The 27404-nt window shown below is 46.2% G+C and overlaps 2 protein-coding genes across 2 annotated transcripts; one reads left to right on the forward strand and one right to left on the reverse strand.

The window, feature by feature from the left end:
* Positions 1–1465: 1465 nt before the first annotated feature.
* On the forward strand, positions 1466–11877 carry PRKAR1A (protein kinase, cAMP-dependent, regulatory, type I, alpha). The gene is made up of 10 exons (XM_009870967.1): positions 1466–1644; positions 5759–5932; positions 6546–6637; positions 6866–6927; positions 7410–7456; positions 8072–8230; positions 8879–8939; positions 9211–9332; positions 9914–9995; positions 11578–11877. Exons 1-10 carry the CDS (start codon positions 1468–1470, stop codon positions 11748–11750), a joined length of 1149 nt encoding a protein of 382 aa, XP_009869269.1. The 5' UTR covers positions 1466–1467; the 3' UTR covers positions 11751–11877.
* Positions 11878–16959: 5082 nt separating this feature from the next.
* FAM20A (family with sequence similarity 20, member A) lies at positions 16960–26872 on the reverse strand (the record flags this gene model as incomplete). Its single annotated transcript, XM_009870968.1, has 11 exons — positions 16960–17224; positions 20283–20342; positions 20449–20530; positions 20864–20973; positions 21293–21473; positions 21899–22014; positions 23525–23617; positions 24735–24813; positions 25261–25311; positions 25696–25886; positions 26855–26872. Coding segments are annotated over 11 exons (1246 nt in total), but the record flags the coding sequence as incomplete, so codon positions are not given.
* Positions 26873–27404: the final 532 nt, after the last annotated feature.

Genomic DNA, 27404 nt, shown 5'->3' on the forward strand with positions numbered 1-27404 from the left:
TGGGGTTTTCATTGTTTCTGTGGGATTTTCTGTGCTGGTCCCGCTCCTCTCGTGAGGAACCGTTGCCTGTGTCCGCTGGCTGCTGGTAGATTGTAATTTGCAGCTTGTCAAGGAGCCACCAAGTTTCTCTGGGGCTGTTTGTTAGGACTGACCTTCACTGAGCAAGTTGTTAAAACAAAAGAAGTTTTAAGGGGCTTTTTCGGTCCGTGTGAAGCCCATACTTGGGATTTATGCAGCACGTTAATACATCTGCCTGTGCATACTTAGGCAGGGATTAACTGTGACAAGAATGAAACCTGTTCAGTGTTAATAATTTCCTACTAATTCTGGTCCTCCTGTAATCTCCAGCAGTATAATGCAAAGGGGCATGGCGTTACAGTGCCTGTGTGGCCTGTGTTTCTGGATCTTCTGCGTCAGTAGGATAAAACATGTAATATGACTGCACTGCTTGGCTTTTCAGTCACTTTTCATTTCTCAAAATTATTTTGTCTGAATCCCTTTTTTTTTTTTTCCCCTTTCAAAAGCTGATCCAGGGATCAACATATCTTGCTGCATATTTATAAGCTGTTGCCACTGTCTCTATACCAGGTAACTTTCTTTATAATTCATGAAAAATGCCCTGAGAAATTATTTGCTATTTCTTTAGCTGTCTCAGTGTTAATTGTTTTGTGAAATAAAATGCATTATAGGTTTTTATCTATATGTAAAATTCTATTTTAAGGTGGTTCTGTAGCCCGAAAGGGGAGGAAGAATGGTTTAAGAACATTTTTGAAAGTGGTACCGTTGACACTGTAATTTTAAGGTCTCTTGAAAACCTGGCATTGTAACAGTTGTGTTTAAAGATGTACTGCTGATTATGAACAGTTGAAGAAATAATTTTGGGGTTGCACTGTATGCACAGAGGTAGTAATGAGGTATAAACTATTTTAAACTGAAGAGGAGCTTTTTGGGAGGGACGTCCCTAATTCCATGACTTCCGTTAGTGGACGCTGCCTTTGGTATTTGAAGAACTGGCTTTGACTTCAACCTTAACATGTTTCACTTCCTGATACTTCTCATACCAGCATCTCAGATTCCCAGCTCCCACCCACCTATCTCCTGACCCCACACAGCTCTGTGAAAGGAACCTCCAACCCTGTGAAATACTCGGTTTAATCAGCAGAAGCTTTAGGTGGAAGCTTCCCTGGTGTTGAGTGCTCACAGGCCTTGAGTTATTGGAGCTTTCCCGGCTCAGTTAAGTGTTTTTCCTCTCGTGCGTGCGGCTACAGAGCACCGAGATTTTTTGTATTTTTTCCAGGTGCTAAAAAAGTTCATTTGTTTTATGCTTTAGCTTAATTAGTAGTCCGACAGATAAAGGTAGTTTTATGTTTTGGTATGAGTAAGGTGATAGTACAGCATAACTTTCTTTTAGGCAGCATCATCTTCATTTCCACCAGTTGCTTAACCTTCTTTATCTTATCCTCAGCCATGGCAGCTTCTAGCAGCAGCAGCAGCGAGGAGGAGCGTAGTCTGCGGGAATGTGAACTTTACGTCCAAAAACACAACATCCAGCAACTTCTGAAGGATTGCATCGTACAGTTATGCACAGTGAGACCTGAAAGACCCATGGGATTCCTCAGAGAGTACTTTGAAAGATTGGAGAAGGTAAAAATACGTAGCAGGAGGGGAGTGGAATGGCCTGAATTTACACCGTCTCTCTGATTTAGAGGCTGAGCTTCAGATTTGACCGGTGTTAGTATTGGAACTGATACTTTCGGGTAACAAATCTTATTTTCTAGTGGTTGATGCCAGTTGATGGCGGTGTAAAAGCACCGCTGTTGTAACAGACCACGTAGGGCAGAATGTAAGCTGACAAGGAGACTTATCCAGCTGGGTTGCAGACGTAATCCCCGCCTAATGCTTACTCAGGGAAGCTGATAGATAACGTATACAATTGTGTCTGTTTCTAGATGATAACCGTGATGTTTGAGCTTGGTTAGACACTGGCAAGAGGCGTTTGGTTTCTGTGTTGAGGTTGGTGGTTTGCAGTAGTTTGAGTACAGCGCAGAAGCGTTGGCCGGTGGTGGTTACCCAGGCCTAGCTGAAGTCAGACAGAAATATTTGTATTCCAAATCTCCAGGAGAACAAGCCTGTTTCTGCCCTCTCTTGGGAGTTCCGTGGTGGTGTTTTGCTTTGTTGTTCCTCCTGCGTTTGTCCTCGAGGTCTCTTTGGTGGTTTTGTTGTTGTTGGAAGCATTCTGGGATCTTGGGACTGGAAAGCATTGTGTTGTCTTGATGGTCGTATTCGAAACGGTGCTTTCCCATTTTGAACTGTTCAGTTTAGATATTGATATCTAAACAGGTGGGGAAAGAAGCTGCTGTGAAGATGGGGTATTTAAAAGGCTGGTGCAGGGGCTGTTCAGAATACACCATAATAAATAACGTAGCCGTGACCTCCTACAACAGTCACCGGCAGACGCTAGAGGTCATAAACATGTATAGTGAAAATTGTCTTTTAATGGAAGTGTTCAAGGTAGCTCCTAGAAACTGACCAAGTGGTGCAAACAAACCTCTTGTAACTCGGCTCTGTATTTGAGAAACTCTTTGCTTATTAAATGACCAGGAACTCTATCATATATCTTTTTTTTGTGGATGTAGTTGCATCCTGAGTATGTTCTCATTCAGAGAGAATACCAGCAGCAAACCAGCTGGTAATCAAGTTCTTAATAATCCATTGTCCTTCCCTATTACTGTGACTCTTCCCTGCTTCAGATTCTTGAGTTTCCAAGTACTGATAGATTGATAATTTTTAAAACATCACCACAAGAGTTGATTACAAAACGTTACAAATTAAACTGCATTATTGCACTTAGAGTAAATTGTAAACTGCTCCGTACATAGGAGTACTTGGATTCTTTTATGTAGTGGATTTATGGTCAGCATGCAGTGTTTAAGATTAAAGGAAAATTAATTTTTTTTTAGCAAGACTAGCTCTGAACATAATCATGTGAATGCTGAAGGTGAATAACTCTTGATGATTTTATTCTGGTACAAATAGGCTGTCTATGTACTTGGTCAGCCTACAAGCAAGCTGAAAATAAAACTGGTTAGCTAATGTTTTGGGTTTCTCCCCCCCTTAAATTATTCTTAAAACTTTGATCAGGGTCTTTTATTTTGAGTTATGTTGGCATGGTTGCCTTCTCGAGTTTAAAAATTGCTGCAGCTTTCTCTGAACGATTTCATCACCCAGTCTAATGGCCTCAATTTAACCAGGTAACATGGTACCTTAATACCTGTGAAGTAACAGTGACTGTCCTGTGCTATGTCAGTGAGCTCCTCTGACATCCGTGTCTGGAAAGCACAAATGCCGAGGACTGTTATTAACCAGCTCTAACCTGGTACTTAGCTCTGGGAGAGCAAAAATATTTGAAATGGAATCTGCTTCCTCTTCCAGAAGTAACGGATGTTAGGTCTGCAATAAAGCAGAGCAACTTCTCAGAGTACTTTCTGAATCTGTGCATCTGTTAGGCTGGATGAAACTGAGCTCGACATACAGAAACTGCCATTATTTTTTTTAAAGACGGGATTTTGAAGGAACTGAAGCGAGGTTGCTATTTTTTCTCTAGCTCTCCTGACAAGTCATCTCTTCCACAGTGCGCAAACATGGAGCTGATTCACTGTCATGTTATTAAAATATGTTGAAGACATTTAAACACGCTTTTGAAATTGTGTTCAGAAACATTAAAATTACTGCCTCTGAGGTTGTGGTAGCTACTGTAGGAACTCGGATGTCCTCTTTCGAGCTCTGAAAGGTGTCACGTGAATCTAATGACTACACATTGATTGTATAAATGTTTTTATTTTATCTATTTGCGGTGTACTAAGGCCTCTGGTCCTTTTGCGGCGCAAACATGTCTGGCAACACCAATACATCCTAAAAGCTCGCAGCTCTCTGTGCTGTGCTTGGCTGTGTCATGTAGTTTGAGCTTTTCATGTATTCATCTTTTAAAATACACTCATTGTCTCATTCACTCTTGAGCACGTGGATATAGACTGGTATATTTTGAGTTAATGTGTTATTTTACCCACTGGTAACTTGTTTCTGTGTCTGTGCGCTACCTCAACATGCTTTTTAATATAGTAATGTTAACTCTTAGGTAAGGTGGAAATTATCAGTTGTATTTTTTTTCTGTTAATGCAGTTTCCTTATTCCTTGAGTGGGCCCTTACCTTGGCAGCTCTCGTGCTGAGCAGGGTTTTGATGTGCAGCTCCCTTGCTGGATGCTGCTGAAGTGCTTCGATTTCCTAAAGTTACAGGAGCGCAGTATTTTGTATTTCATGTGATACAGGGGAAAAAACTGCAGCAGCTGGTGTTCACTTATTTAAAAAGTGTCAAGTTCTTTTTATGGGTTGAGTGTTCTGGAAATGAACGAACAGTTTGTTTCTGTAGCCGGTGGTGTTGCCCGCTTTGCAGAGAGGCAGTTTGAACCCAACGCTTACTACTGCTCCAGCTATTTTTAACTCCATCTCAGCTGAGACTTGTTTCTCTAAAACCAGAAGGCAGAACCGACGCTTTAAATACGTTTTGCTCCCATCGTTTTGACATGTAGCACGCTTTCATCAATGGGCACAAAGCAGGAAGTGAAATATAACTCGAGGGATCAGCGCTTGCTCTCTGGCCACACGAGAAATGTAAAATGTGAGCTCCCTGCCATGGTTATCTGATGTCCTTTTCCTCCAAGCGTTGGTGTTATACATAGCCTCTGTGCACCTCCGGAGCGGAGCGTGGCAGCCAAGCAGCGAGCTGCCCAGCTGGGCAGGGGACACTTTGATCAAGGACGCTGGGACAAACCCAGGTTTTAAAAGTGCTGGGAGCTCGCGGGGAACAGGTGACTCCTTGTTCTTTTAAAGCGTGTCCCCAAACTCTGTTTCCTTAACACTGGGAAAGTCATTTGAGCTGTTACGACGCAAGTGCTCTGGCTCCAGGGTTGGCTTTTTTGTTTTGTTTTTAATCTGATTGTAGTCGATGAAGGTGAATTTTCTGCTACGTAGAAGAATCAAATTTCTGCACGTCAAATTAGCTGGACTTCATTTTATTGTAAGCGTGCTAGTCTTCTACAATATTGCTACGACACAGCACGGCAGGGAACTGAGGGAACTGAGGAGAGATGTGTAATGTTGTACAAAGTTGGCAGATCTGTGGTTTGCAGAAAAGCCCTACCGTTTGTTTGGCCTCTAGCATCCTTCCTCCGGCTCTTCTGTAGGCAGCGTTCATATTTCTTTCTCCTAAAATAACCGTTGGTTATTGAGTATCAAGTTGGTCCATGACTTGACCTTGTTTCAAAAGCTTCTCATGTAACATGGATTTCTGAGGAATTGCTCTTCTGTCTTTCAAATCAAAAAAAGACTTAACACCTCGCGGCTCGGGGGGAAGAACCTGCTGGGTTTACGCTTGGGAAGATGTCTGGCATTTGCAAAATGTCTTTGTTGCCCGTTGGATACACTAGTGGGAACTTGTTTATACTTGTTCATTTATTAAGCTGTTAGTGTAACTTATTAAAATAAACACCATTGTGATATGAATGTTATGAATGAAAGGCATATCTGCCATCTATTTGGAAAGGCCTTTGATCTTAGTTGCCGTAGTCTCCTGTTTGCCTCTGGGAGTAATCGTACACAGGAAGCTCCCTTACTTTGGCAAACTGCATTGGAATATAATATGGAACAGCCTCTTTGCTTTACTGGATTATGTGACACAAACATGTCGGTCTTCCTGTTTAGGAGGAAACAAAACAGTTGCTGAATCAACAGAAGTCTGGTTCGCGCTCAGACTCACGGGAGGATGAAATCTCTCCTCCTCCTCCTATGAACCCTGTGGTTAAGGGCCGAAGGCGGCGTGGGGCCATCAGTGCGGAAGTCTACACAGAAGAGGACGCTGCATCTTATGTTAGAAAGGTGCCCTAACTTTTAAAAAACTGCATCTACAATCCAAGGATTTATCTAAGACCACCTTTTATCCAGTGTATTAAATAACAGCCCCTGTAGCCTGTGAAGTCTTGTGACTTAACTGTAAAAAGCAGACCTTTGTGGGTAGGTGTTTAACTGGAGGTTAGAATGAACTGTCATGCAATTAAACCATTTATTTGTAACATAGACCTGTTCTCTCTGAAGTAATACGTATTTATATATACATATTACGTATATTTAAACAAAGTGCTTCCAGTTATTTGACAGCTGCAACAACATTATGTTTAGCCCAATGGCAGAACACACTTGCTGCTATTCATAGGAAAACACAGGTGGAACATGTATTTGTACTCTTGCAAAAAAAACTTGCAAACTTAGCATGAAAGCATTTTAGTTGCCTAAAATGATGAAAGATTTTATTTACCTTCTGCATAAACTGGCTGTAAACTTTTATATGTTGGCGTTTAGATCTTTTCTGCTTGAAAGAAACTGGAAAAACTCAGCCGGTGTTTTGCGGCAATTGAGTAATTTTTTTTTACCAGGGAGGGCAGAAATTTTTCTTCAAAAAGTTAATCGGTTGCTTTTGCTGATTATATCCTAGGTTATTCCAAAAGATTATAAGACTATGGCTGCTTTGGCAAAAGCTATCGAGAAGAATGTGCTGTTTGCCCATCTTGATGATAATGAAAGAAGGTAGGAATCAATGTTTGTAGTCTTAAAGAGAGTTTCTTAGGGCACAGACTTCAGAAGAGCTAAACGTGGCATAACGTACAGAGCTGCACAGCCTCTCTGCAGCAGTTGGTGTCACCATACAGAGGCTGTAGGAGAAGTATTGCGGGGTTTGGGGGTATGGATATATGAAGGCGTGCACACAGGCAGCTGTCCAGGCATTTGTCTGATTTTTGGTTTCCTTTTCTTCAGTGACATCTTCGATGCAATGTTCCCCGTCACTTACATCGCAGGAGAGACTGTCATACAGCAAGGCAAGTGCTGCTGTTTACGTTGATGCGTAAGTTGGGGATGGGGAGCAGCCTCTGCTCTGGTGCTCGTCATAGTTTTGAGGGGTTTTCTTCAAGAGAAATCACTGTCTGGGTGCAGTGTGGAGTGGAGCAGTGGTAGGAAGCTGCGCTTTCATCGCATATGTTACCTGAGGGGTAGATTGTAGTTTGGTGGCTCTGTGGAACAGGTTTTGTGTGTTGAGGGGTATGGTGTGCCGTTCCAGCAGTCCTGGAAATGCTGCTCATCTCCCACGTACCGGTAGATGTCCCCCCTCGCGGGACTGAGGGGAGCACAAAATCGGCAAGATACGACATTTCACCCTGCGAGCTGTGCAAAAACTTATCTCTGTCAACCTTATTAGATGCTAAACATCAAAGCAGGCAGAGCTGCCAGTTCTGTGACCCACAAATGCTTGCGTAGCTTTACTCTCTTTTTAGCGTGTATTGAATTTTTTTTTCTCCTTTAGGTGATGAAGGTGATAACTTCTATGTTGTTGATCAAGGAGAAATGGATGTAGGTATTCTTGGTAGTTTATTACTGACATGTTCATCTGCAGGAGAAGAATAGTCTGATATTTGTAGACCTGTTCTACAAGCCCCTCCTTTAGCAACTTTTCTCATAGTAAGTTCTTACTTGTAGAAGCTTATTTTGCTTTGGACCCTCTGTGCTCCTTAATGGCTCAGTCTGGCTGCAAAGACTATGAGTTGTCTTGAGTTTCATAAAGGGTGTTTCAGACAGCAACACAAAACTGAAGCTTTCAAGTGGAGTCTAGTGGAGGTGTGGGATAGGCTTTAAGAACAGTCAGGCTTTTGATTTTCCTGTCCAGCTAATCCACAGCTTTCTCTGACAGACTTTGCTGAGATTTTATTTCCTATCAGAGTCTCAGGAGTCTACACATGTAGTCTCTGTGCATGTAATGTAGAAGAGAGTCCCTTGCTGATGAAAGTAAAAATTGGGACTGGGGCTGGCAGTGAAGCATTAACAAAACCCTAAAGGAGTCAGCTCTGTACAGATGGGAGAAATTCCCTTTATGTAAAGAAAATAGAGGGTGGCAGGAGCTTCACATTGTCTCTGCCCAGCTCAGGAGGCGCCGGGGGCCTTGGCTGACCGCCGTGTGCTGCCTTTCAGGTTTATGTGAACAGCGAGTGGGCAACCAGCGTTGGCGAGGGCGGAAGCTTTGGAGAACTTGCTCTGATCTATGGAACTCCTCGTGCCGCAACTGTCAAAGCGAAGACGAATGTGAAGTTGTGGGGCATCGACAGAGATAGCTACAGGAGGATCCTCATGGCAAGTATTTTTCTATGGCTTATGCCATTGACTGGGTTAGCTGTGTGTGTAACCTGGAATTATGCTTCTGGTTTTATTATTCACTGAACTTATACTGATCATTTGACCTTCTGTCTGTGCCTGTCATTTGCTAGAGTTACTTACTCAAAATCTTGCGCTCTCTTGTAATCAGGAAGCTGATTGCTCGGCATAAGTTTGTCAGGTGTGGGGCCATGGGGAGTCTTGCATTAGTGAATAGAAACCCAGTGTGGTATTAACCTGGGCTAAAAACGTAGTAGCTACCTGTTAACTTGTCAGATACTTTTGTTCTGCTCTGCATTTAGCTTGCTGTGTGTCAGCAGTGTGTGTGTGAACAGGTGTAACTAACCTGAGCAACCAGTGTGAGTTTTGGAAAGGTTTTACAGTTAGAATGTTTTTAAGAAACATTAGAGCTGCAGTAAATGCGAAGTACTTTATGAAGGCTGCTCAGCTCTGAAATATTACGGAAACAATTAAATTTGAAAACACTTAATCTTGTGAGTTTGGGGTCTGTGAGCCAGGATGCAGTATGTCTGATTAAATTGGTTTTGATAATGACTTTTATTTGAAGCCTGATGTAGAATGTGAAGTAGAAAGAAAACTTACTCTGTGTGCTTTGTTTTGTTGTAGGGAAGTACTTTGAGAAAGAGAAAGATGTATGAGGAATTCCTTAGTAAAGTGTCTATATTAGGTAAGTGAGAAGATTTTTGTTCTGAAGTAGAATAAGGTGGCACATTGCAATAAAGCTGTTACCCAGCGTTATTATGGTTTTGTAATCCCTTAAAACTGACTTGAAGGCCTGTACTGCTTCTGTGCATCATTGCAAAATAATTCTGATTCAGGTCTTGATATCTGATCCACAAATGTAGCCAGAAATAAGTTGACTTCTGTGTAAAGACAGAGCAAAAAGTGTAATTTTTACCTTGAAAAGATCCTCTGTTAATGGACTATTAACTCTACAGAATCCCTGGACAAGTGGGAGCGTCTCACTGTGGCTGATGCATTGGAGCCAGTACAGTTTGAGGATGGGCAGAAGATTGTGGTCCAGGGAGAGCCAGGAGACGAATTCTTCATTATCTTGGAGGTGAGTAAGGTTAAAAACCAAAAAGCTCAGAACTTTACTACTTTTTTTTTTTTTTTTTTAGCATGATTTATTCTGCCCCTAAATAGATACTTGGGGAAAAATGAAATGTAGGAATGTACTTGTAGAAAATTCCCAAAGAGATATAATCTTGCTGGACACGCAGAAGCTAATATTTAGTTTTGCTATTTTTACAAATGGTAATTCCAGGAAAAAAGTAACGGATTTCTAGCTGAAACCAGTTTATCTTTTTCAGAGTAGTATAGACCCATTCTAGTTAGCTGGTAATGTCTTGCTAGTGGTATTGTCTGCTGTCTGGGTGATTTTTTTATGCTTTTTTTCCCCCCCACTAATCATACCGTAATATTGTTAGTGTTATGAGGAAAAACAGGGTGAAATCAGTGCTGTGGATACATAAATACCGAAGATGTCTTATGCTTAGAGGACCAGCTGCTTCTCTGGAGCAGTCTGGTGAACAAAACATCGTAACAGTTATTTCTGCAAAGCAGCTGAGTCTTTGTGGAATCCAATGTTTTAAGTGATGCTGGAAAATCCAACTGTGTAATTGCTTTGATTCATTAAAGGGCACAGCTGCGGTGTTACAGCGTCGATCAGAAAACGAAGAATTTGTTGAAGTGGGCAGGCTGGGACCCTCTGATTATTTTGGTGAGTTACACAGTGACAACTGTGGCTGCCTAAACCACTGTCAGTGTTTTAGCTGTGCTGTGCTGACGAGTGCTGCAGGTGCTAGTGGTGGGATGGATTCACTTAATTACTTTGTTGGCTCTCTCGTGTGATTTCAGTGAACGTCAGGTGAGTATCAGAGTCGCGTGGCAGTCAGGTGTGCTTGCACGTCAAAGAAATGTGATTGTTCAAGAGTTTAATTGTTCAAGACTTTATTTTGGGAGGGGCCTGGTGCTGATTTGGTCTGACCTCTGTGCTCTGAGCGGAGCTGACTTGGAACTTGCATCATGTTGCTCAGGGCTGTGTCCAGCTGAGTCTCCAGGGATGGAGACGGCACAACCTCTCAGGGCAGTTTTTTCCCCTGTTTAACCAGCCTTGTTGTGTTTTTTTTTTTTGTTTCTTTATGCCTGACAAGAATTTCCTGCTCTGCAACTTGTTGCTTTCTCTCTGCCTTTCGTTTGTATGAACAAACACTGTTGCAAGGCCTGAACTCAGGAGTGCACCAGTAGTACTGGATCCAAATGAAGCTCTGCTTAGCTCAATATCTAGAAAATCTAGATTTTTTTGTTCTGTGTGTGATGTTTCAGTCTTTTCTAATTTTCCCTTGATATGGACTCACGAATTTCCCACTCTTAAAGGAAACATTCTCTCTGCCATTGTGTTTGGGTGCTACAGGCCTGTCCCCTGGGGGTTTAACTCTCCCTTAGAAGCTACTTACTCATTTGCAAGGCTGTGCTTTGGCAGCTACTGAATTTGAGAGTTTTAATTGGACACGGAGGGAAAGTTCTCATTTCTTTTCAGCGTGCCTTCTGATAATGCAGGTAAATTTATTCTCTAAGGAGCACCAAGTTCTTTTCTCAGTCCCGAACATGGAGGTAACCTGCCTGACTGCTTAAAAACCAACCAACCCAAAAGCTGATGCTGTGGTTTCTTCACCCGTGTGAGGGGATGTTGGGGTGCCTGTTGTCACCAGGGGAAGCGGGGGCTTGTTGAAAACTTCACTTCCAGATATGTTGCTTAGCAGTTATAACAAATACTGGAAACAAAGCTTTTTGGCATCTTATGAAGTGGGAATCCAGTGGGACTTCAGGATACTCATCTTCCACAGCCCCATGGCAAAGTCACAATCTTAGTTCTGGCTGGCTGTGGGTCTGCCTTGTGCATTAACGTTTTTTACTTTGGTACTATGGTCTTGTCCTGAATTTTCTAGAAATACTGGAATCGAACAGTAGCATACTTTGCACGTTAGAAAAATAACTACTTGTTGACTGGAAAAAAGGTGTGGTTAGTTGAAACACGATCTTTTCTCAAATAGAACCAGCGTTGGAAATACCTTAAGCCTTCTTCAGAGAGGCTTTTAATAAAAAAATCATCAAGTAGTTTTATTTAAACTGCCTGTGCAGTTGCTTCTAATGTAACTACATAGATACTTGTTCTGATTGGTATTAAAACCTGAATTGCCTGCTGTTCAATTCCTGCAGCAGTTTGAAACGCAGCAGAGTAATTTCTTTGGCTCTTTTGCACGTTGTCTTTTAACACTGTTTGCACTTTCCTGTTGCCCTAGGTGAGATAGCTCTGCTGATGAACCGTCCCCGGGCTGCCACCGTTGTTGCTCGTGGCCTCTTGAAATGCGTAAAGCTCGATCGACCCCGTTTTGAACGTGTCCTGGGTCCGTGCTCGGATATTCTCAAGCGGAACATCCAGCAGTACAACAGTTTTGTATCGCTGTCTGTCTGAAACCTTCCTCTCTATCCAAAACACGCTTCACGAATGCAGACTGCTTTATTACCCTTGTGCAGAGCCACATCGCCACCGGCATTTGCAGCTTCCTGTCTGTTTAAACAAAAAAAAAAAAAGAAAAAAATTTGCTTCTCATGGCACTGTTTTTTAATTTAGAGCATATTAGTTCTGTGCTCTCTGTCCCATTAAATTAATAGAAAACGTTCTACGGAGACATTTGCTCTTATGGCTTCTCTCTGTGCGACAACGTCCGACTCGGGCGAGTGCAGCCTTGCTTCAGCGAGGGAGAGATCTGACCCTGTGCTGTTGCCATAGAGTGAGGAGGTGACAGTAGAGGTGGGGAAAAAGTTCTTTTTGAAGGTGTTTCTCAAATTGTTGGACAGATTTAAGGCCGTGGTCATAATCTGCTGTATTTCTTTTCAAATGAGAACTGCCCTTGTAGTTGAGCTTCTTGGGGCTTGGGGTTTTCTCTTTTTTTTTTATTTTTATTTTCTGGGTACTGTAATCCTGGGTTCAATCATGAGGCATCGGCTGCTAAGAAAGCCACAGCTGGAATTTAACAGTATAATTGTTCCCGTGTCTGCTGGTTTAAGATTGCTTAGTTATGTTTTTGTCAAGTGTAAAAGCTTTCAAGGTTAATAGTTCCGGTGAACTACTGCGGTTGTTACTTAATTTGCCGACTTGCCGCAACGGAGTTTTCTTTTCTTGTTCTTTCTTCTCTTGTTATTTCTTCAGTGATAGAACAGTTCCTGTTCAAAGTGGCAAAGAACCAAACAGTTTCATTAAATGCCTGACTTTGGTCTCTAGTACATAGATTGGTGTAAGAATGGTGCAGCTGTCCAGCTGTTAGTAACGTTTGAGTACGTAGATTGGTGTAGAAATTGAAAGCAAACATTTTCTTTTCCCTCTGACTCTTGCTTTGTATTCCTCAGCTGACTTTTTAAAAAATTGATCGTCAGTTCAGGTGGCCCTTTTGTTACCAGGGAAAACAAATGTTGAGTGTTTATGGCCAGCATCAGTTGCAGGTGGCAGGACTGCTGGTCTCTAGAGATGCCATTATTCTTGGTAGAGAATGTGAGGCAGAAAAAGTGAATGTTTTAACTTTCCTGCAACACTCAGTTATTTTAAGTTTTTAAATCTGTCAGTTTGTAATTTTTAAAATGGTTAATTATAAATCTAGTTTAAAGGTGCATTCTCTTTCCTTGCTTCCGGAATTCACACAACACATTTCATCCTCACTCTTTTTTCCAAGCTCGATATGTTGCGGAGTCTTAAATGTGTTTCAGTATTTACCAGCTTTGTGTTCCATTATTCTGTGCGCACCAATACTTCCCAAAAGTTTTTACTGAATTCCACGGTTCGATAATGGTAGGCAATTTTTAAGGTTTCCTTTCAACTGTAGTTTCTATAAAGTAGCGTAGGTTTGTATTTGGGAGTGACAGCAAGCGGTTTTGCATTCGTTGTGCAACTACTTCTAACAATGGAGCCCTCCTTCTATTTCCTTGCCGAGGTGAGGTGGATGCAGATTGACCGGGCGTTTTCTCACGCACGTAGATCATCAGAAAGAGTCTGCTAATTGATGCAAAGGAATACTGAGGGTATCAAGCCTTTAACAAAAGGTTTCAGGGTATTTCTGAACCTGAAATCCCAGGAATGGGATTTAAATGCTTGTGGTTTGAGTTCTCTATTCAAAAGCTGTTGAGTAGGGGATTTCTGCCAGAGTCCTTAAGGAGTAAGCAAACGCTACCTTTTCGGTTCTCTCTCTCTCTCTCTTTTTTTCTCTTTTGTAAAACTGTTTTCTTAAGTTTTGACTCTATCCAGATTTTTTTCTTCGTATGTGTTCTTTGTGTTATTTTAAAGCACCAAAAACTGTATAGTTAGAGCTCCACAAAAAAAAAATGCACATTTTTTTTATATAAGGCTTTCTAATCAAGTTTCACTACTGCATCTTTTTAGCTTGCTGTTTACTCCCTTTTGTAGTTTTACCTACAAGATTTTAAGATAAATCAGCTAAGTCTGAGTTAAATATTATTCACAGTTATAGCTTTACCTTTGTGTGCAATTTAAATATGTTTGAAACCACAATTGGCATAGTTTTGCCTTAGCTAACATTCGGGGCTTTAGAAGTAATTTTTTGCTAGTCCACCTTTAGCAAATTGATGAAGTCTATTGCCCTAGGAAGCTATAGTCAACCAGAGGACCATTTTTGTATTGTTACCTGACGATATAAGTCTGATTTACTGTATGTGCTAATATATTATATTATATTCCTTTTGTTATAGATTGTCCTAATGGCAGGTAAAGCAATAAAATGATTTAAATTCTTAAATGCAATCAGTCTCTTATTTATTTATTTTCCCATCCCTATCCTGTGTTTTCTGTTGGCCTTCAGACGAGTGTGTTATGAATGAGGTGGTAGAAAACAAGGAGCTTAATGGATTAGCTTGAGCTTGAGCTCAAGTCCGAGCTTAGAGCAGGAACCAAACCTTCCCTCTGGAGCTTGGCCTCCACGAACCAACCTGGAACTTCTCTGGAGTTCTGACGCTGGGTATGTGCGGAAGCAGGAAGGTAACCTGGCTCTATCTTTTAGCAACTTGTGCTGCTTCGGGCTCTTGTTGAGGTTGGTGATTCCCGGCCCGGCCGCTGTTACTGGAGCTTGGAAGCTTCTGTAAGTCGTCTGCTCCCTTAATGAAAGTTCTGCGCTTGTGGTGATTAATCGTGAATGGCTTTTGGTGGTCAGACAGCAAAAAGCAGAAGAGAGGCATTTTCACATTGCGTTGAAGTATGAAAACAATTTTGAAGCGTGACCTGAAGCGGCTCAGACTCCAAGAAAGCTGGTGCATGCTTTAAAGCTGCCGTGTCAGGGAGAAAAGGTAAGGAAAGCAACCTTGCAACCCATGGTCGTGCACCAACCATTTAATATCTGTGAGTTTGTTTTCTTCATCTGGCCCTTCCTTTCCCCCATCCCCTTGAGCAAAAAAAGGATGAAAATAGAATTCTTATTACCAAACCCAAAACTTTAAAACTTCCGCTTCCAACCTTCTAACTTGACTTTTAAACTTATCTTCTTTTGCCATGTTCTATGTTCTTCCTGTTGAAGCAGCCAACAGTAACCATTCCATGACAGCAGTCAAATTAATTTTGGTCTTGGCACGGGTGATAATTGCACAAAAAGTCACCGGTAGAGGGAGATACAACTTTGGGAATACAGCGCCCTGGACCGAAATAACCGCCTCACCCCTGCATGCCAAGAGTGAGTTAAATCCTTTTATTTCCATTTATTCTGTCCACGGGAGTAAAAAGGGCCGTAAGCCCACCAATGTTGAGAATTCTGCTTATTTGATTGAGACTAAACTCTTGCTTTTGTGAATGCTGGAAATGGAGGGATGTGGCTGAATCATAAGTTGGGATTGATTAAAGGAGCATGGGGGGGGTGTTGGATGTTCTGGGTGTTTCGGTTTTTGGTTGGTTGGGTTTGCAGGGGGTGTTTTGCTGACGTTTGTGCCTTCTGAATATTGGAGGAAAATCCCTGCTAAGCAGAAACACTCCAGACTTCCTCAAACAGACAAATTAATAGAACGGGCACCTGTAAGGGACATACTCAAATTATCATTAGTCTCTCCTGTAGTTTTACAGTGTGGAGACAGGGGGTCAACTGCAGAATTACTGTGGAGTTGAATTAAATGTCAGCACAGACACCTTTGAAAAGCTGTGGCCAAGCAAGCTTTGTTCCTGCCCTGCGTGGTCTGTGTCACCAAGTTCCCTTTAGGTTGGAAGAATTCCAGCCCGTGACAAAACGAGCCCGTGGCAGGAGCAGCAGCTTGTTGAGAACCTCTTAAGAGCTGCTGCTGTAAAACACTGGTGCTGTGGTTTTAGGACTCTCCCCTAAAAGAGGTCTGCAGTCTGTAGATATGGGTTTTCTTTGGTTAAACGTAAAGCTCCTAGTAGGTCAGTTGTGTATTTTTTTGGTTTGATTTTTCCCTTAAGGAGGATAAATTATCAACAAAGTTCTCACCTACTTTCCCTCAGCTGCCAAGAGGCTCAGCACAGTCGTTCTTGAACAGCTAAAGGAAAAAAACTATTAAGAGTTCCAGTAATCAAGTTATTCTTCAGCCTTGCTGTTGGGAGGTACGGGGAAAACTGCAAATTCAGAGATCTGTGATAACTCCCTCCCCACGCTTTTTTGATCTCCAATTGCTATTGCATCTCCTGAAAATGCAGAGATGGAGGAGCCAGGCTGCCATTTCTGCTTTCCAGGGAATTCTGACAGATTAAGTGATTTTAAAGCTATGAGAAGATGCCCAGAGATAGATTCCCCCCCTGCTCTGGCAAAATGTTTTCACCAGAAGTGGGTGGCTTGTTGAATTGTAAATACTGTTGTATGCTTCTGAGTGGTTTGGGGTTGTTTTTTTTCTTTTTGGTTGTGTTTTTTTTGTTGTTGTTTTTTTCTTTTCCATGGGGTCAAAGGCAACATGCCTTTCTCCTGTAACCCAGACTGGCTCTTCCACCTGTGAGGCAGGTAAAAGTAGAACTGGTTTTACTGCCCCGTGAAGCTTTTGAGCGATACGCACAGGTCCAAGTGGTGTGAGTTGAGCACTGCTGAAGAGACAGGAGGAAAGGGACAGGCCTGACGGCTGTGCAGGTGCTCTTCAGCCTGACTGTGCTGAATCAACCTGTTACCTTGTCTCAGTGGCAGGCACTGCCCTTGAGAAAAGAGCAATCTTAGATCACAAGTTCGTTGTCTTGATTACAGAACAGACTTGAGTTGTTAATAAGAGGGAAGACTAATGAGGAAAATGCTCTTGGCATCACTTTATTCAAGCCTCATCCTTGGGTCTAGTTTGTGTCCTTCACTAGCCAGACTGAGATCCTGGGCAGGATCCCGTGGCCATGGGTTCCCTCACCCTCCCAAGGGCATGACCAAGCAAGCACAGAGCAGGAGATCACCGCTTGTCCCCCAGAGAGCTGCTGTTCAAGAGTGTCAGGATCTGCTGCAAGCACACCCCAACTTACCAACACACGGTTCAAGTGCTGAAACGTTGCTTGAGCACCCAGCGATGAAGCCCAGTGTGATTCTTGAAGATCTTCTAAAGAGTTTCCCCCTTGAGTCTCCGCAAGTGTTTGTAGATGGAAACCACCAGCGATTAAAACTTGCTGCTTGCCTTGCAGGGCTTTTCCCTACCTCTGAGCACGAGTTAAGGACTGTTTAAGTCGTCAGCTTCGCTCTGTCAGACGCAGGAGCCTCAGGCTGCGCGGTATCGTTGGCCACCACCTTGGCTTCTCCATACGTGTCTATGCATTTCCCCACAGCTTTCAGGATAAGCTGCAACCGTCTGTCCAAAGCCAAGAGATGGGGTTCGGTGAGGACCGGTGCCAGGCGGTCCTGCAGGAGGGATTCCCTCATCACGTCGCTGAGCCGGTACTCGGGCTCGGCCAGGAGCTGGAGTCGTAATAATGTTGTCCTCTTTATTCTGCAAAAAAACAGAATTGGACACCTTAATGGAGACTTCTTGTGGCATCCTAGCAAGAACCAGCTGTCTGAATCACTTGGCAGTAGGCAAGGAGGGAGGGCAGAGATGGGTGAAGGTACTTGACAAAGAGCTTTGGGAAAAAAGCTTTCCCTTTCTGGAAGAAGTGAATTTATTTTTTTTTTTTTTTTTCAGAAACCTCTGCTTCTTCCTTTGTTTTTCCAGACTGAAGAGTGTTTGTGCTGCAGATTTCTGTTGTCAGAGAGAAAAACATGATAGAAATTCTCAGTAATAAGTGTTTTTCCTCTGAGTCAGAGATGACCCAGTTCCCCAGATTACTGCAGGGTGGTGGCATGTTCCCAAGGATGACATTTATGGGGTGGGGGCAGAAAGGGAGACAGAAAGAAGAGGCATGAATTAGAGAAAAAAAATCTTTTGTCCAAACTCTGACTAAAAAAAGGGAATATTTCCTAGAACTGATTTAACTGTGACTTTTCACTTTAAGAGAGACTGAGATTTAAGTATTATTTCCCTTTGACAGAAAGTGGGATGAAAAGCTATAATCTTAGAACACTTCTGGGAACAAAACTAAGTATTCTGAAATCATTTGTTTAATCTTCAGTCAAAGTTTTTGAAGAAATCATATCTAATGCTTACATTAATCAGTGCTTTTAATTATGGCCCTTTAAATTTTGGAAAAAAAGTAGTCCATGTTTGTGGAGCCACTCCTATTTAGCTGATCAGGCCTTGCCTCGCAGGAGGGAGGGAGAAAGGTGCCATAACTGGGGCAGGTAATTGAAAAAGTGTCTGTTGTCCTGGCTGCCCACTGCCAGGCTTACATTAATAATCCTAAAAAAAAAATTGGCCAAGTTCTAAGCCAGACAACGAGGCTTTAAATCGCTGCCGGAGCGTGGCTGTGAGGTTCTGCCAGAGAAAGCCTTGCACAGAGCAGATGCAAACTGCAGCCCGAGTGATCTCCTTCGAGGCACGGGATGGCCGAGGAGCTGCTGTGGGTAAACACCAGCTGTGTTTGCTCTGGTCCGAGCGGCCATGGGCCTTGGAGGTGGAGAACAGGATGGTCTGACCCCGCGGGGAATGGAACAGTTCTGTCAGAAACAGGCAGAAGGCGGGAAGGAGCGCGAGATGGAAATCCTGCTGCCGGCCCTGCTCCTCTCCCACAGGGCAGATACAACCCTGCTGCTGCACTGAATTGTTGAAGGTTTGCCCCGGAGCCTTCTAGGGACTTCAGCAGCTGATACATGGGGACTGTTTTCAGGCCTGTCTGTGCCTTGTTGAGTGTTCTGACCCTTTTGGGAAAAGGCCCATCTCTTCCTGCACCGGCTGGATTCGTGGCTTTACTGTGCGTGGAGCACCGCTGGGAGAGGAGAGCGGCAGACTCCAACGTGTGGGACAGGAACTGGTGTGGGAGCTGTGAAAGGCACCTAAAAATACCAGACTTAAATCTGCTGGAAGCCAAACATAGCAAATAACTCAGCAACTCAGCTGGGAACAAGATGAACATGTTTAACGGGGAAGCGAGCAGCCTGTTGTTCAGCATCCCTGTGGTTTGAGTGGTCCTTCTTGTCTGGAGGACTTGGTTCCTCCTTAGGTGTCCACGGCCCGACCTCGTACAGGAACCAGGAGGTGACTCAGTGGGATGTTGGTCAGGGCAGGCTGAAATCTGTGGCTTCTGTGCTTACTCACATAAACCTTTCTACTTCCTTTCCAAGTGTTTTTGGATGCTCCCCCGCTCCAAATGGATTGGCTGTTGTGGGAAGGGAGGTTTTGTGGTGTCCCTTGGACAGCACAAGTTAATTTTATGCTGTTCTCAGCCCTGCTTGGCTTATTACAAGGTGGGACTTGCAGGTCTTCTTACCACTGCCTTTTACAAGGAGAATAAATTAAGAGGAGCTTCTGGGAGGAGGATCTGGAAGAACAGGAAGGATCCCACCAGTGGATGTTATTGTATAGTGGTCAAATTAAGAGGCAGAGTTAATTTAAACTGCACAGAATAGGAGTTCAAGGGAAGGATTCACTGTGAGCCTGCAATTATAAATGAAAAGACTTACTGGGTGCAAATAAGAGTTCTTAAAATTAGAGCCAGTAATACAAGCATATGGGGAGAGAGTGCAGTTAACACCTCAAGGCTGAGATGGAGCAGGTACAGGGAGGAAATAGGTTAGGCATCTCCCAAAGAGAAACCACAGGGGGAAGAGCAGCTTTTTCTGTCTCTTCAGTTCAACTTTCAGCTGATGATTTAAGTGAATTAATAAAGGGGGAGGATAGCATTTAAATAGTGACATTTATGAGCTTCTCCTTAATGCCACAGGAAGAAGAAACGTGATTCGCTGTGTCGCAGTTCTAGCAGGCTTTTGGACAGAGATTTCTGAGCTCCTCATCAAACAAACGGGGCTGGTAGCACCTCATGTCGATGGGCTGGGACAATGCTAGGAGATGCTTCTGGAAGGGTTTAATCCAATGGAAAGCTCTTACATTTGCAAGGCTTTTTATCTTCACTGGACATTCAAGCAGATCCTTGCACTTTGCTGAGCCTTGTGCTGAGCGATAACTGGGATTGGTCTGGGAGCTGGTGGTGTGGTGGGGAGGAGGGAAGAGCTTGGAGAACCCTCACCCAAGGAGGACAGCACAGCTGGAGGAGGGTGGTTTGAAACAGGGTGATGTGAAGTGTTACTGCAATAGAAGTTTTGATCTGTTCCTCATGGTCCGTGGGGATGCGGGAAGCCCATCTACGGTTATCATTTAGGGTATTCTGATAGAAAAGGACCATCCAAATGGAAAGTGTCCAGAAAGGACAGTCATATGACATCGTAGCAGGCTGCAGCACAACAGAGCTTAAGACTCTAACCGATGTAGGAGCTTAATCCCTCTTTCAGCAACAACTTGTGATCCCCATGCTCTGGTGTCTGACCTGTCCCCTTGGCTGGGATTAGCGGGGGCTCTTCCCTGCGCTGCTGGATGGAGCCCGGTGACTTCCAGCAGCAAGTGCTGCTCATCTGGGAACACCAACGAGTCTGGGAAGGAAGATGAAGCTGGCACTTACATGCAACACTGGGAGAGCGGGGCCAGGATGGAAGTTTCGTCATGGGAATGCCGCCCGAACCTGGGGGGTTAAAGTAGAGAGTGCAGAGCTTTGAGTACCTGCCCACCACCTTCCCCTCCCCTCCAATGTCCTCCCACTGCCTCACAATTTCCTCCCGCTGTCTCACCCTCTGGCATTGTCCAGGTGTAAGAGGAAGCCGTCATCCCCAAACTTGGTGAACATCTCGTAGTGGTGACGGTCCATGTTCCCTGGTAGAAGGCAGACAGAGGATCAGAGTTTCCCTTGCGTGCGACCAAGTCATTTTCTATGTTTTCTTTCATATCTGCGTGCAATACTTGTCGTCTTGCTGGAAGTGTCTTAAGATGCTCAAAGCTGCTGCTTTCGTCTTGCTAGGGAGTGGGCTGGGGTGGGCCTGGGGGATCCCCTTGCCTGCACATCAGGAGGGGTTGTGAGGGTGGGCAGTCTCCCAAAACCATCTCTGGAGCGGAAGGGGTGGCTTTCAGAAATGCCATGGCATGGGAGGGCAGGCAGACTGCTGCTGAAGGCCCACGTGGAAGGAAGGAACGTTACATTCATCTTACCTATTAGGAAGTCAAATATGGCCATGTCAACGATGTTAAGCAGCCGGTTGCCATTGCTGTAGGGGTAGATCTCCCTCACTGTGTCGCAGTAGAGCGGATTCACTTCCCACCTGCAGGAGTTGGAGGAGAAAGGGGACGCACACTCAGTGGTTGCTGCTGCCGTGACCCAACAGAGCCCCAAAGCTGGTCTCCCGTGTGGCAGCTGAGAAGGACTTAAGTCTCCCTCCCGGTGCATGCAGGAGATTGGAAATTGAGTCCAGCCAACGCACAGGCATTAAGTTATGAGACTGATTCTGGGCCATCTCTGAACCTTGGCCCTCCTCTGCCTGGACATACAGTTGCTGCGCGTGTGTCTGTACCCTGCTCATTCTCCTTCCCGCGTGCTCCCTGCGATGCAGATCTGGGAAGCGGCATCATTTACCCACTTACTCCTCTTTTCCATCAAACGAGTAGGACCGGATCCATGGGTTTGGGATGGAGAGCCGTGGTGCCAGGTTGAGGGACGGCAGGAAAGCAGAGAGGGACCCTTCCAGGAGGTGAGGGTTCCCGCACACCGCGTACTCAGTCTTGCACATGTACGGGCACTTGGCAAAGAAGCAAACGTTGCTGGCTGAGAGAAGAGAGAGGAGTATGGGGAAAGGAGCTACGACCTATGGGACGCTGCAAGGTAGCCTGGACTGAGCTCTTGCCCGCTGCGTGACAGTGGCTGCTTGTATTGTTCATACATCACCACATCCTGGGTGCCAAACTGCCAAATAGGGGACAACACCTGGATTTTTGTTGACGGACAGACCTGGCCCTGCCTGTGCTGGGTTGGGGAAAACTGGGCAGACAAGTAGGCCTGGCAGATGATTCCAGCCAGGGCTAAGGGACACCTCTATCGTAACCACATCTTTGTGCATGTTTCACCCAAGAATTTAATTTCCACTCAACCGCACAAGTCGTGCCGGCCCCTTTTTCAAGCAGATTGTGCTTTTCCACCCACACGGACCAACACGTCTAATCCCCGCTCGCAGCAGCCGCGTGCTCGTGTACCTGGTGAGATGAAGAAGACGCTCTGCAGGATCTCGTTCTTGGTGACCTCCAGGATCTCCTTGGTGACGTTGATTAACCTCCCAACTGTGGGTGGCACCCTCCGGAAATCCAGGATCCTGCACAAAAGGGACAGCGGCTCAGAGCCCACAGCGCTGAGGGATGTTGCTGCGCAGGACGGCAACGTGGGATGACAGATGCTGCCCTCGTCCCTTCCGTTGGTAAACCAGGGGCTTTCTGATGACTGCACCCACGTGGATTTTTTTATTCTTGCAGCTTCTTTCTAATAAATAGCCAGGATGATTTTAAACTCTGGACCAAAACGTGACCTGAGTTCAGACTTTGCTATTTTAATAGCCTGAGAGTCTGGATGTTCTCCAGGATCCATGTCTTTTCCCTAACTGGTTTCTCCCATCCCCTCACAAGCAATCTGGGTCCCTTGGGAGCCAGAACACTCCTTTGGGCTGTTGGATTTGACACAGAGTAAAGATGTGTGGAACCTGGTACAACACGACTGAGACAGCGGGAGGCATGAAGGCATCACCCCGCTCAGAGGCACTCATGCCCAGCTGATTAATCTCAAATATTTTTTAAAAAAAAATCAGCGCTTGCGGCTGAATGGCGTTCCTGTCAGTGAGTGCAAAGCTGCTGTTGATTGCTGAGTCAGTAACATGGGGTGAAACAGCTCCTGCTGTGCTTTGCTCCTTGGGTAATGCCCTCTGCTTCTGAGAATCAGGCACAAAACAGGATTTAGCCTGTTACTTATTGAGCAATGTTTAAAGAAGAAAAGAAAAAAAGAAAATATTATTTGCTTTCATCTAGCACTTTTCAGTGCTGAAAACCACAAAGCACTTCAGAAGAGCAATCCAGCCTTGTTTTTCTGGCGGTGGAGCTGGGATGCAGAGAGGCAAGCTGATGGCAGCTCAGTTGAGTAGAGTCACTGCGGTGATGTAGGGGCAGAGCTGGAGAAGGAATTCAGCTCTTTTCACTCCCTCGCTCAGAGCTGAAGCTACAAGACTTCATTTAGTCCTGCGTATCACCATCATCATCAGGGATCACTTTCCCCTGATGTTCAATACTCATCCCATCAAGGGGAAGAAGGCTGCCGCCCTCCTCTTCTAATAAAGGTATTTTTTATTTTATTCAATACAAAGCTGTCTAGGAAGAGGTGCCACGTTAATTGCTCATTAGCTGAGGGCTTGAAAGTGCATTGCTGCTGTTTATCTCGGTGCAACACACGCCTTGATTGCTGATTGTGTCTGTGACTCCCTCACCAGGAGGGATCCAGGCTGTGCCCAGAGCTCATCTGTGCACTTCGATGCATGGTCAGGACCTTGAGTGTGTGGCTGTGTGATGGCTGAGCAAATACCTGACCTGCTCATGACCTGGGCTTCATCTGCCAGGCTCTTCTCATGCAGTGGCCAAGACAAAAGCTGACTCTTGGGCTTCAGACAAGTGCCAGAGCCACCCTGTCCCCAAATAACGCATCGGTTCCCCAAGGGCTGCTTCAAGGCAATTGCTGATCTACGTCTCTGCAGGGCTCAGCACAGCTTTTCTCGTGCCAAAGCTCTCCGTGGGCAGAGGAGGTGCTGGCAGTGGGAGGAGGCAGGCGCCGGGGCAGGTCCCTACCTGTCCAGGTGGAAGGCGGCGATCTCCGCGTTGTGCCGCTGGAAGTCAACAAAGTAGAAAAAGTCCTCAGGGGTCTCTTCGTCCCGTTTCTGCCTGGAAGAGAGAGCAAGAGAGGGGTTAACCTAATCAAGCACAGCAGTGCAGGTGGGCAGCCTGGGCACAAAGCAGTGGCACAAGGACAGTGCACCCAGGGACAGCTGTTTGGTGGCAGGGCCACTGGGCAGAGCTGGTGCCCAGGCCAGGACCCAAAGTCTCTGGTGCTGAGCCCAAGCCCTTACCAAGGAGCAGCGTTTGGGAGGGAAGCAGAAGGGCTCCCTGTGGGCTTTAAAGCCACTTGTGCCAGAGTTTAGACCCGCTTGCTTAGGACTGCGTTTCAGGTGGGGGTGCAGCATCGGGAGGGGATGCTAGAGGCCGTGCCGTTCTTCCCGCATCCCTGTGGGAGGCAGAGAAGAGCTCAGGTGTGATGCTTTCATCTCCTTGCGATGGCATCACCAGCTTATTTCATTTCCTGGCTGTCACACAGTGCCCCAATATGTGCAGCTTGTGAAGTGGCGTGTCCAGCCTCCCACGCAGCTGTACATCACAGGACAGCCCTTCTGGCACAGCTGGGTGCGTGGATGCTTTCCTTCCCTGTCAGACACCGGGCAGAGGTGGATGGAAACCAACAGGAGAGGAGCTGGCTGCTTTCTGGGTGAGCAAACCACGGCAGCGTGTGCGCTACCGCCTGCCCTGCCTGTGCACGGGAAGTAAAGCGACTGGGAATAAATGCAGAGAGTCCCGAGGGGCTACACGTAAGTACAGAAGCAATTTAAAACTGCTGTTTGAGGTGACTGGGACTGATGGCTCTTTCTTGGAAATACTCTGGGGAATACAAGGAGAAACAAGGTAAAACACAAAACCAGCTGGCGAAGAGGAAGAATTGGGCAGTCCCTAACAGCAGAGCTCTCGGGAGAACAATTGTCCCAAAGTCCTTTGCCACCTGATGCCTGCAAACTGGGAAATTTCCGATGTCAGTAAGTGGTGTGGAAACATTGGTGTTTACCTGTGCGTGTCTCTGGGATGGTGCAAGCAGCCAATAATCATTAAACTTTTTTCAGCCGTCAGGTGGCTGAGTGCCATGAGGAAAGGTGTGGCTGCGATGTGGCTGCCCAGGATGCTTGCGCCCCTCGCTGCGGGGGGCTTCGAGAGGGGCTCTGCTGGTATATCTTACCTCATGGGCTTGAACATGGCTTTCCCAAAATCCTGGAACCTGAGGACCAGCTTCAGGTGCACGCCACTGGGCTTCACGACTTGGAAGGAGGAAAGGGGACGTTAGCGGCTTGGGAAGCCTCCCCAGCGCACGGTGAAACACCGGTTGCCAGCTCCATCGCGATTCGGCTTTTCACCCCAGTGAGTGCATCCCACAGCTCCTTCCAGCCCCTCTCCTTCTCCCCTCTGCTTCCGCGGTTGTTTTTCCTCCCTCTCCCCTGTCCATAGATTTCCCTCCAGCACTTCTGACAGCCATCCTTTACATCCTCTAGGGCACTTTTTCCTCTGCCCAGTAGAAACTGGTGGCAGACTGGTGTCCTGGCACCCACATCCCAGCCTCTGCTGGGGTTTAATTGGTGGGAGAAGGGCCTGGCATCGCCTGGCTTTATGTTCCCCTTGCTGAGGTCAGGAAGGAGGAGTTGGGGACTGGGGTCAGCCGACGCGGCGGCGTGTGGGGGGAAAGCGGGGCCCCGAAGCGCCGCACTCACTCTGGCTGCAGTCGCAGGCTCCCAGCAGCGCTTTCTCATCCTGGCTGTAGTCTGCAAGGGCAGGAGGAGCAGTGAGACCCCACTGGGCTCAATATCTTGCTGCTGACCCCCCTCCCAGCACAGGGCACGCAGAAGGGGACGCTGCCTGCCCATCCCTGCAGCCCCCGTGCCCAGAGGGAAGGGCGCAGTCCCCTCAGTTGGGGGCTGAGGAAGCTGGCACCAAAAACCACCACGTTAAGGGTCACAGCTTGCTCTTTGTTGCCATTTCATGGCAAAGGCAGGGTGACTGCACAGCACAAAACCTGCCGGGAAGCTGGCACAGGGCTCTAGGTTTCCTCTGGCAAGCAACAGCCCCTGCCTGGTTGGCAAAAGTGACCGGGATGGGGGCTGGAGCAGCTCCCAACAGCCCCATCTATGCAGCAGGAAGGTGCTTACCGGCACTGATCATGGTCAAGTCCTGCATGTCCTGGAGGAGCTTGTTGACGGTGGGGCTGGAGCGCGGGTAGAGCCCATCACGGCTGATGCCCAGGTGGAACTGGAGCCAGCTTGCCTCTGGCCGCAGCGGCAGTGGCGCTGACGGGGAGGTCAGGTTGAGCTCCTCCCTGTAAAGCTTGTGTCTCCTGGAAGAGAGCGGTTACAGGGTAGTGAGGATGAGCCCCGGGATGGAATCCCTTACTGCTCCAAGCCCAGGCGCTGTCAGGGAGGGGGGAGGGTTGCTGGGGAGCAGAGCCGGGCCGCTGGGGGTAGATAAGGACTCTGGGTGCTGCCGAAGGGGAAACCGAGGCAGGGAGCGATGACTGAGATCGTCAAAGATCTTGCAAATTGTGCCTTCTTCCCTCTGCAAAGCCCTGGGAAAGCAGCCTCACGTGAGAACACAAGGGACTCTTGTCTTCTCCCCACCCAGCGAGCGGGTGCTGACCCTGCCCCAAGGCACTTATCGGCCAAGGAGTTGGTGCTGGCAGCTGCCTCATGAGTGTTGCTGAGATTTTTTTGCTTCTAACCAGCAGGAAAGTGCTGGGTTTCAGGGTTGTTTTGTTTTTTCCCATCATCCTTCTCCATCCAAGCAGCCAAACAGTGTGGTCAGTCCAGTCTAGCCATGAGCAAGGGATGAACCTTCCTGGCAGCGAGGGACACATTTCAGTGCTGTCTTGGGAGAAATCTAGGAAACAGAGAGACGTGGCATAGCTGGAGGTCAGAGCAGCCCGTTGCCTTTCAACATTTGTTTGCCTTTCAGCTGGATTGGGTCAGCTACAGGGCAAAGTCCACGTGTGCATGGTCAGGAAGAAAGGTGTCAGAGCATTTCTCTCTCTGTCCAGCGTTTTGCTCAGGCCATCCACAAAAGGAGGCAGAAGCTCCCCCAGGTTGGCAGGAGGCTCACAGGCAGGTTGGGCTGTCAGGCTGTGTTCCAGGACGTGGCCCCGGGATGCTGTCAGCTCTGGCAGACGTGCCTTGACCTTCCAGCGTGCTGCCGTGCACCAGGGCTCACACGGGCAAGTCACAACCCGAACCAAACCAGGGACAGTAAAGACCCCAGTGTAATTTTGAAGAATGACTCAGGATTTTTCCCTAGGGAAGCTGCCCAAATATTTTGCCATATTTGCTCTCCTGCCTCCTATACACACACAGGCTCTTCCCCCCAGGGTGGCAGTGAGCAATAGATTACTGATGGGGAAAAAAATGCAGCAATTATGCAAGGGAAGGCAGCTCCTGGCTGGTGGCCGCTCCCCAGCCCAGCGCCCGCACGTTCCCTGCCCTGGCTGAGCCGCTGCACAGCCAGAGAGCCCCTTTCCAGGCTTTAAACCCAAAATATAGCTCCCTCTGCCTCCCCGTTTCCTTCAGAATTCCTGAAATATTTCCCTGTAAGAACATATCTCTGCAAAAGACATAATGATAGAAAAAAATGGGTTCATTTCTACCTTGCTATAAATAGCCCCGGATTTGCCCTTGCTCCGCTCAGCCAGCTCGCTGCGAGGGGCACGGCGTGGGGTGATGCTGGGCTTGGGGCACCCATGTCCGCTCGGCCCATGCCTCCCCTGGCACCGAGCCGGTTACACAGTTTGAGGTTTTGAAGCTGCTTCTTCAAGGATAAAAATAAGCTCCAGAGTTTTAAAGCATTTTTGGTGAGGTTTTTTTTTTTGGTTTTG

This window comes from Apaloderma vittatum, unplaced genomic scaffold (genome assembly GCF_000703405.1).
Source record: "Apaloderma vittatum isolate BGI_N311 unplaced genomic scaffold, ASM70340v1 scaffold19886, whole genome shotgun sequence".
Classification (NCBI taxonomy): Eukaryota; Metazoa; Chordata; class Aves; order Trogoniformes; family Trogonidae; genus Apaloderma; species Apaloderma vittatum.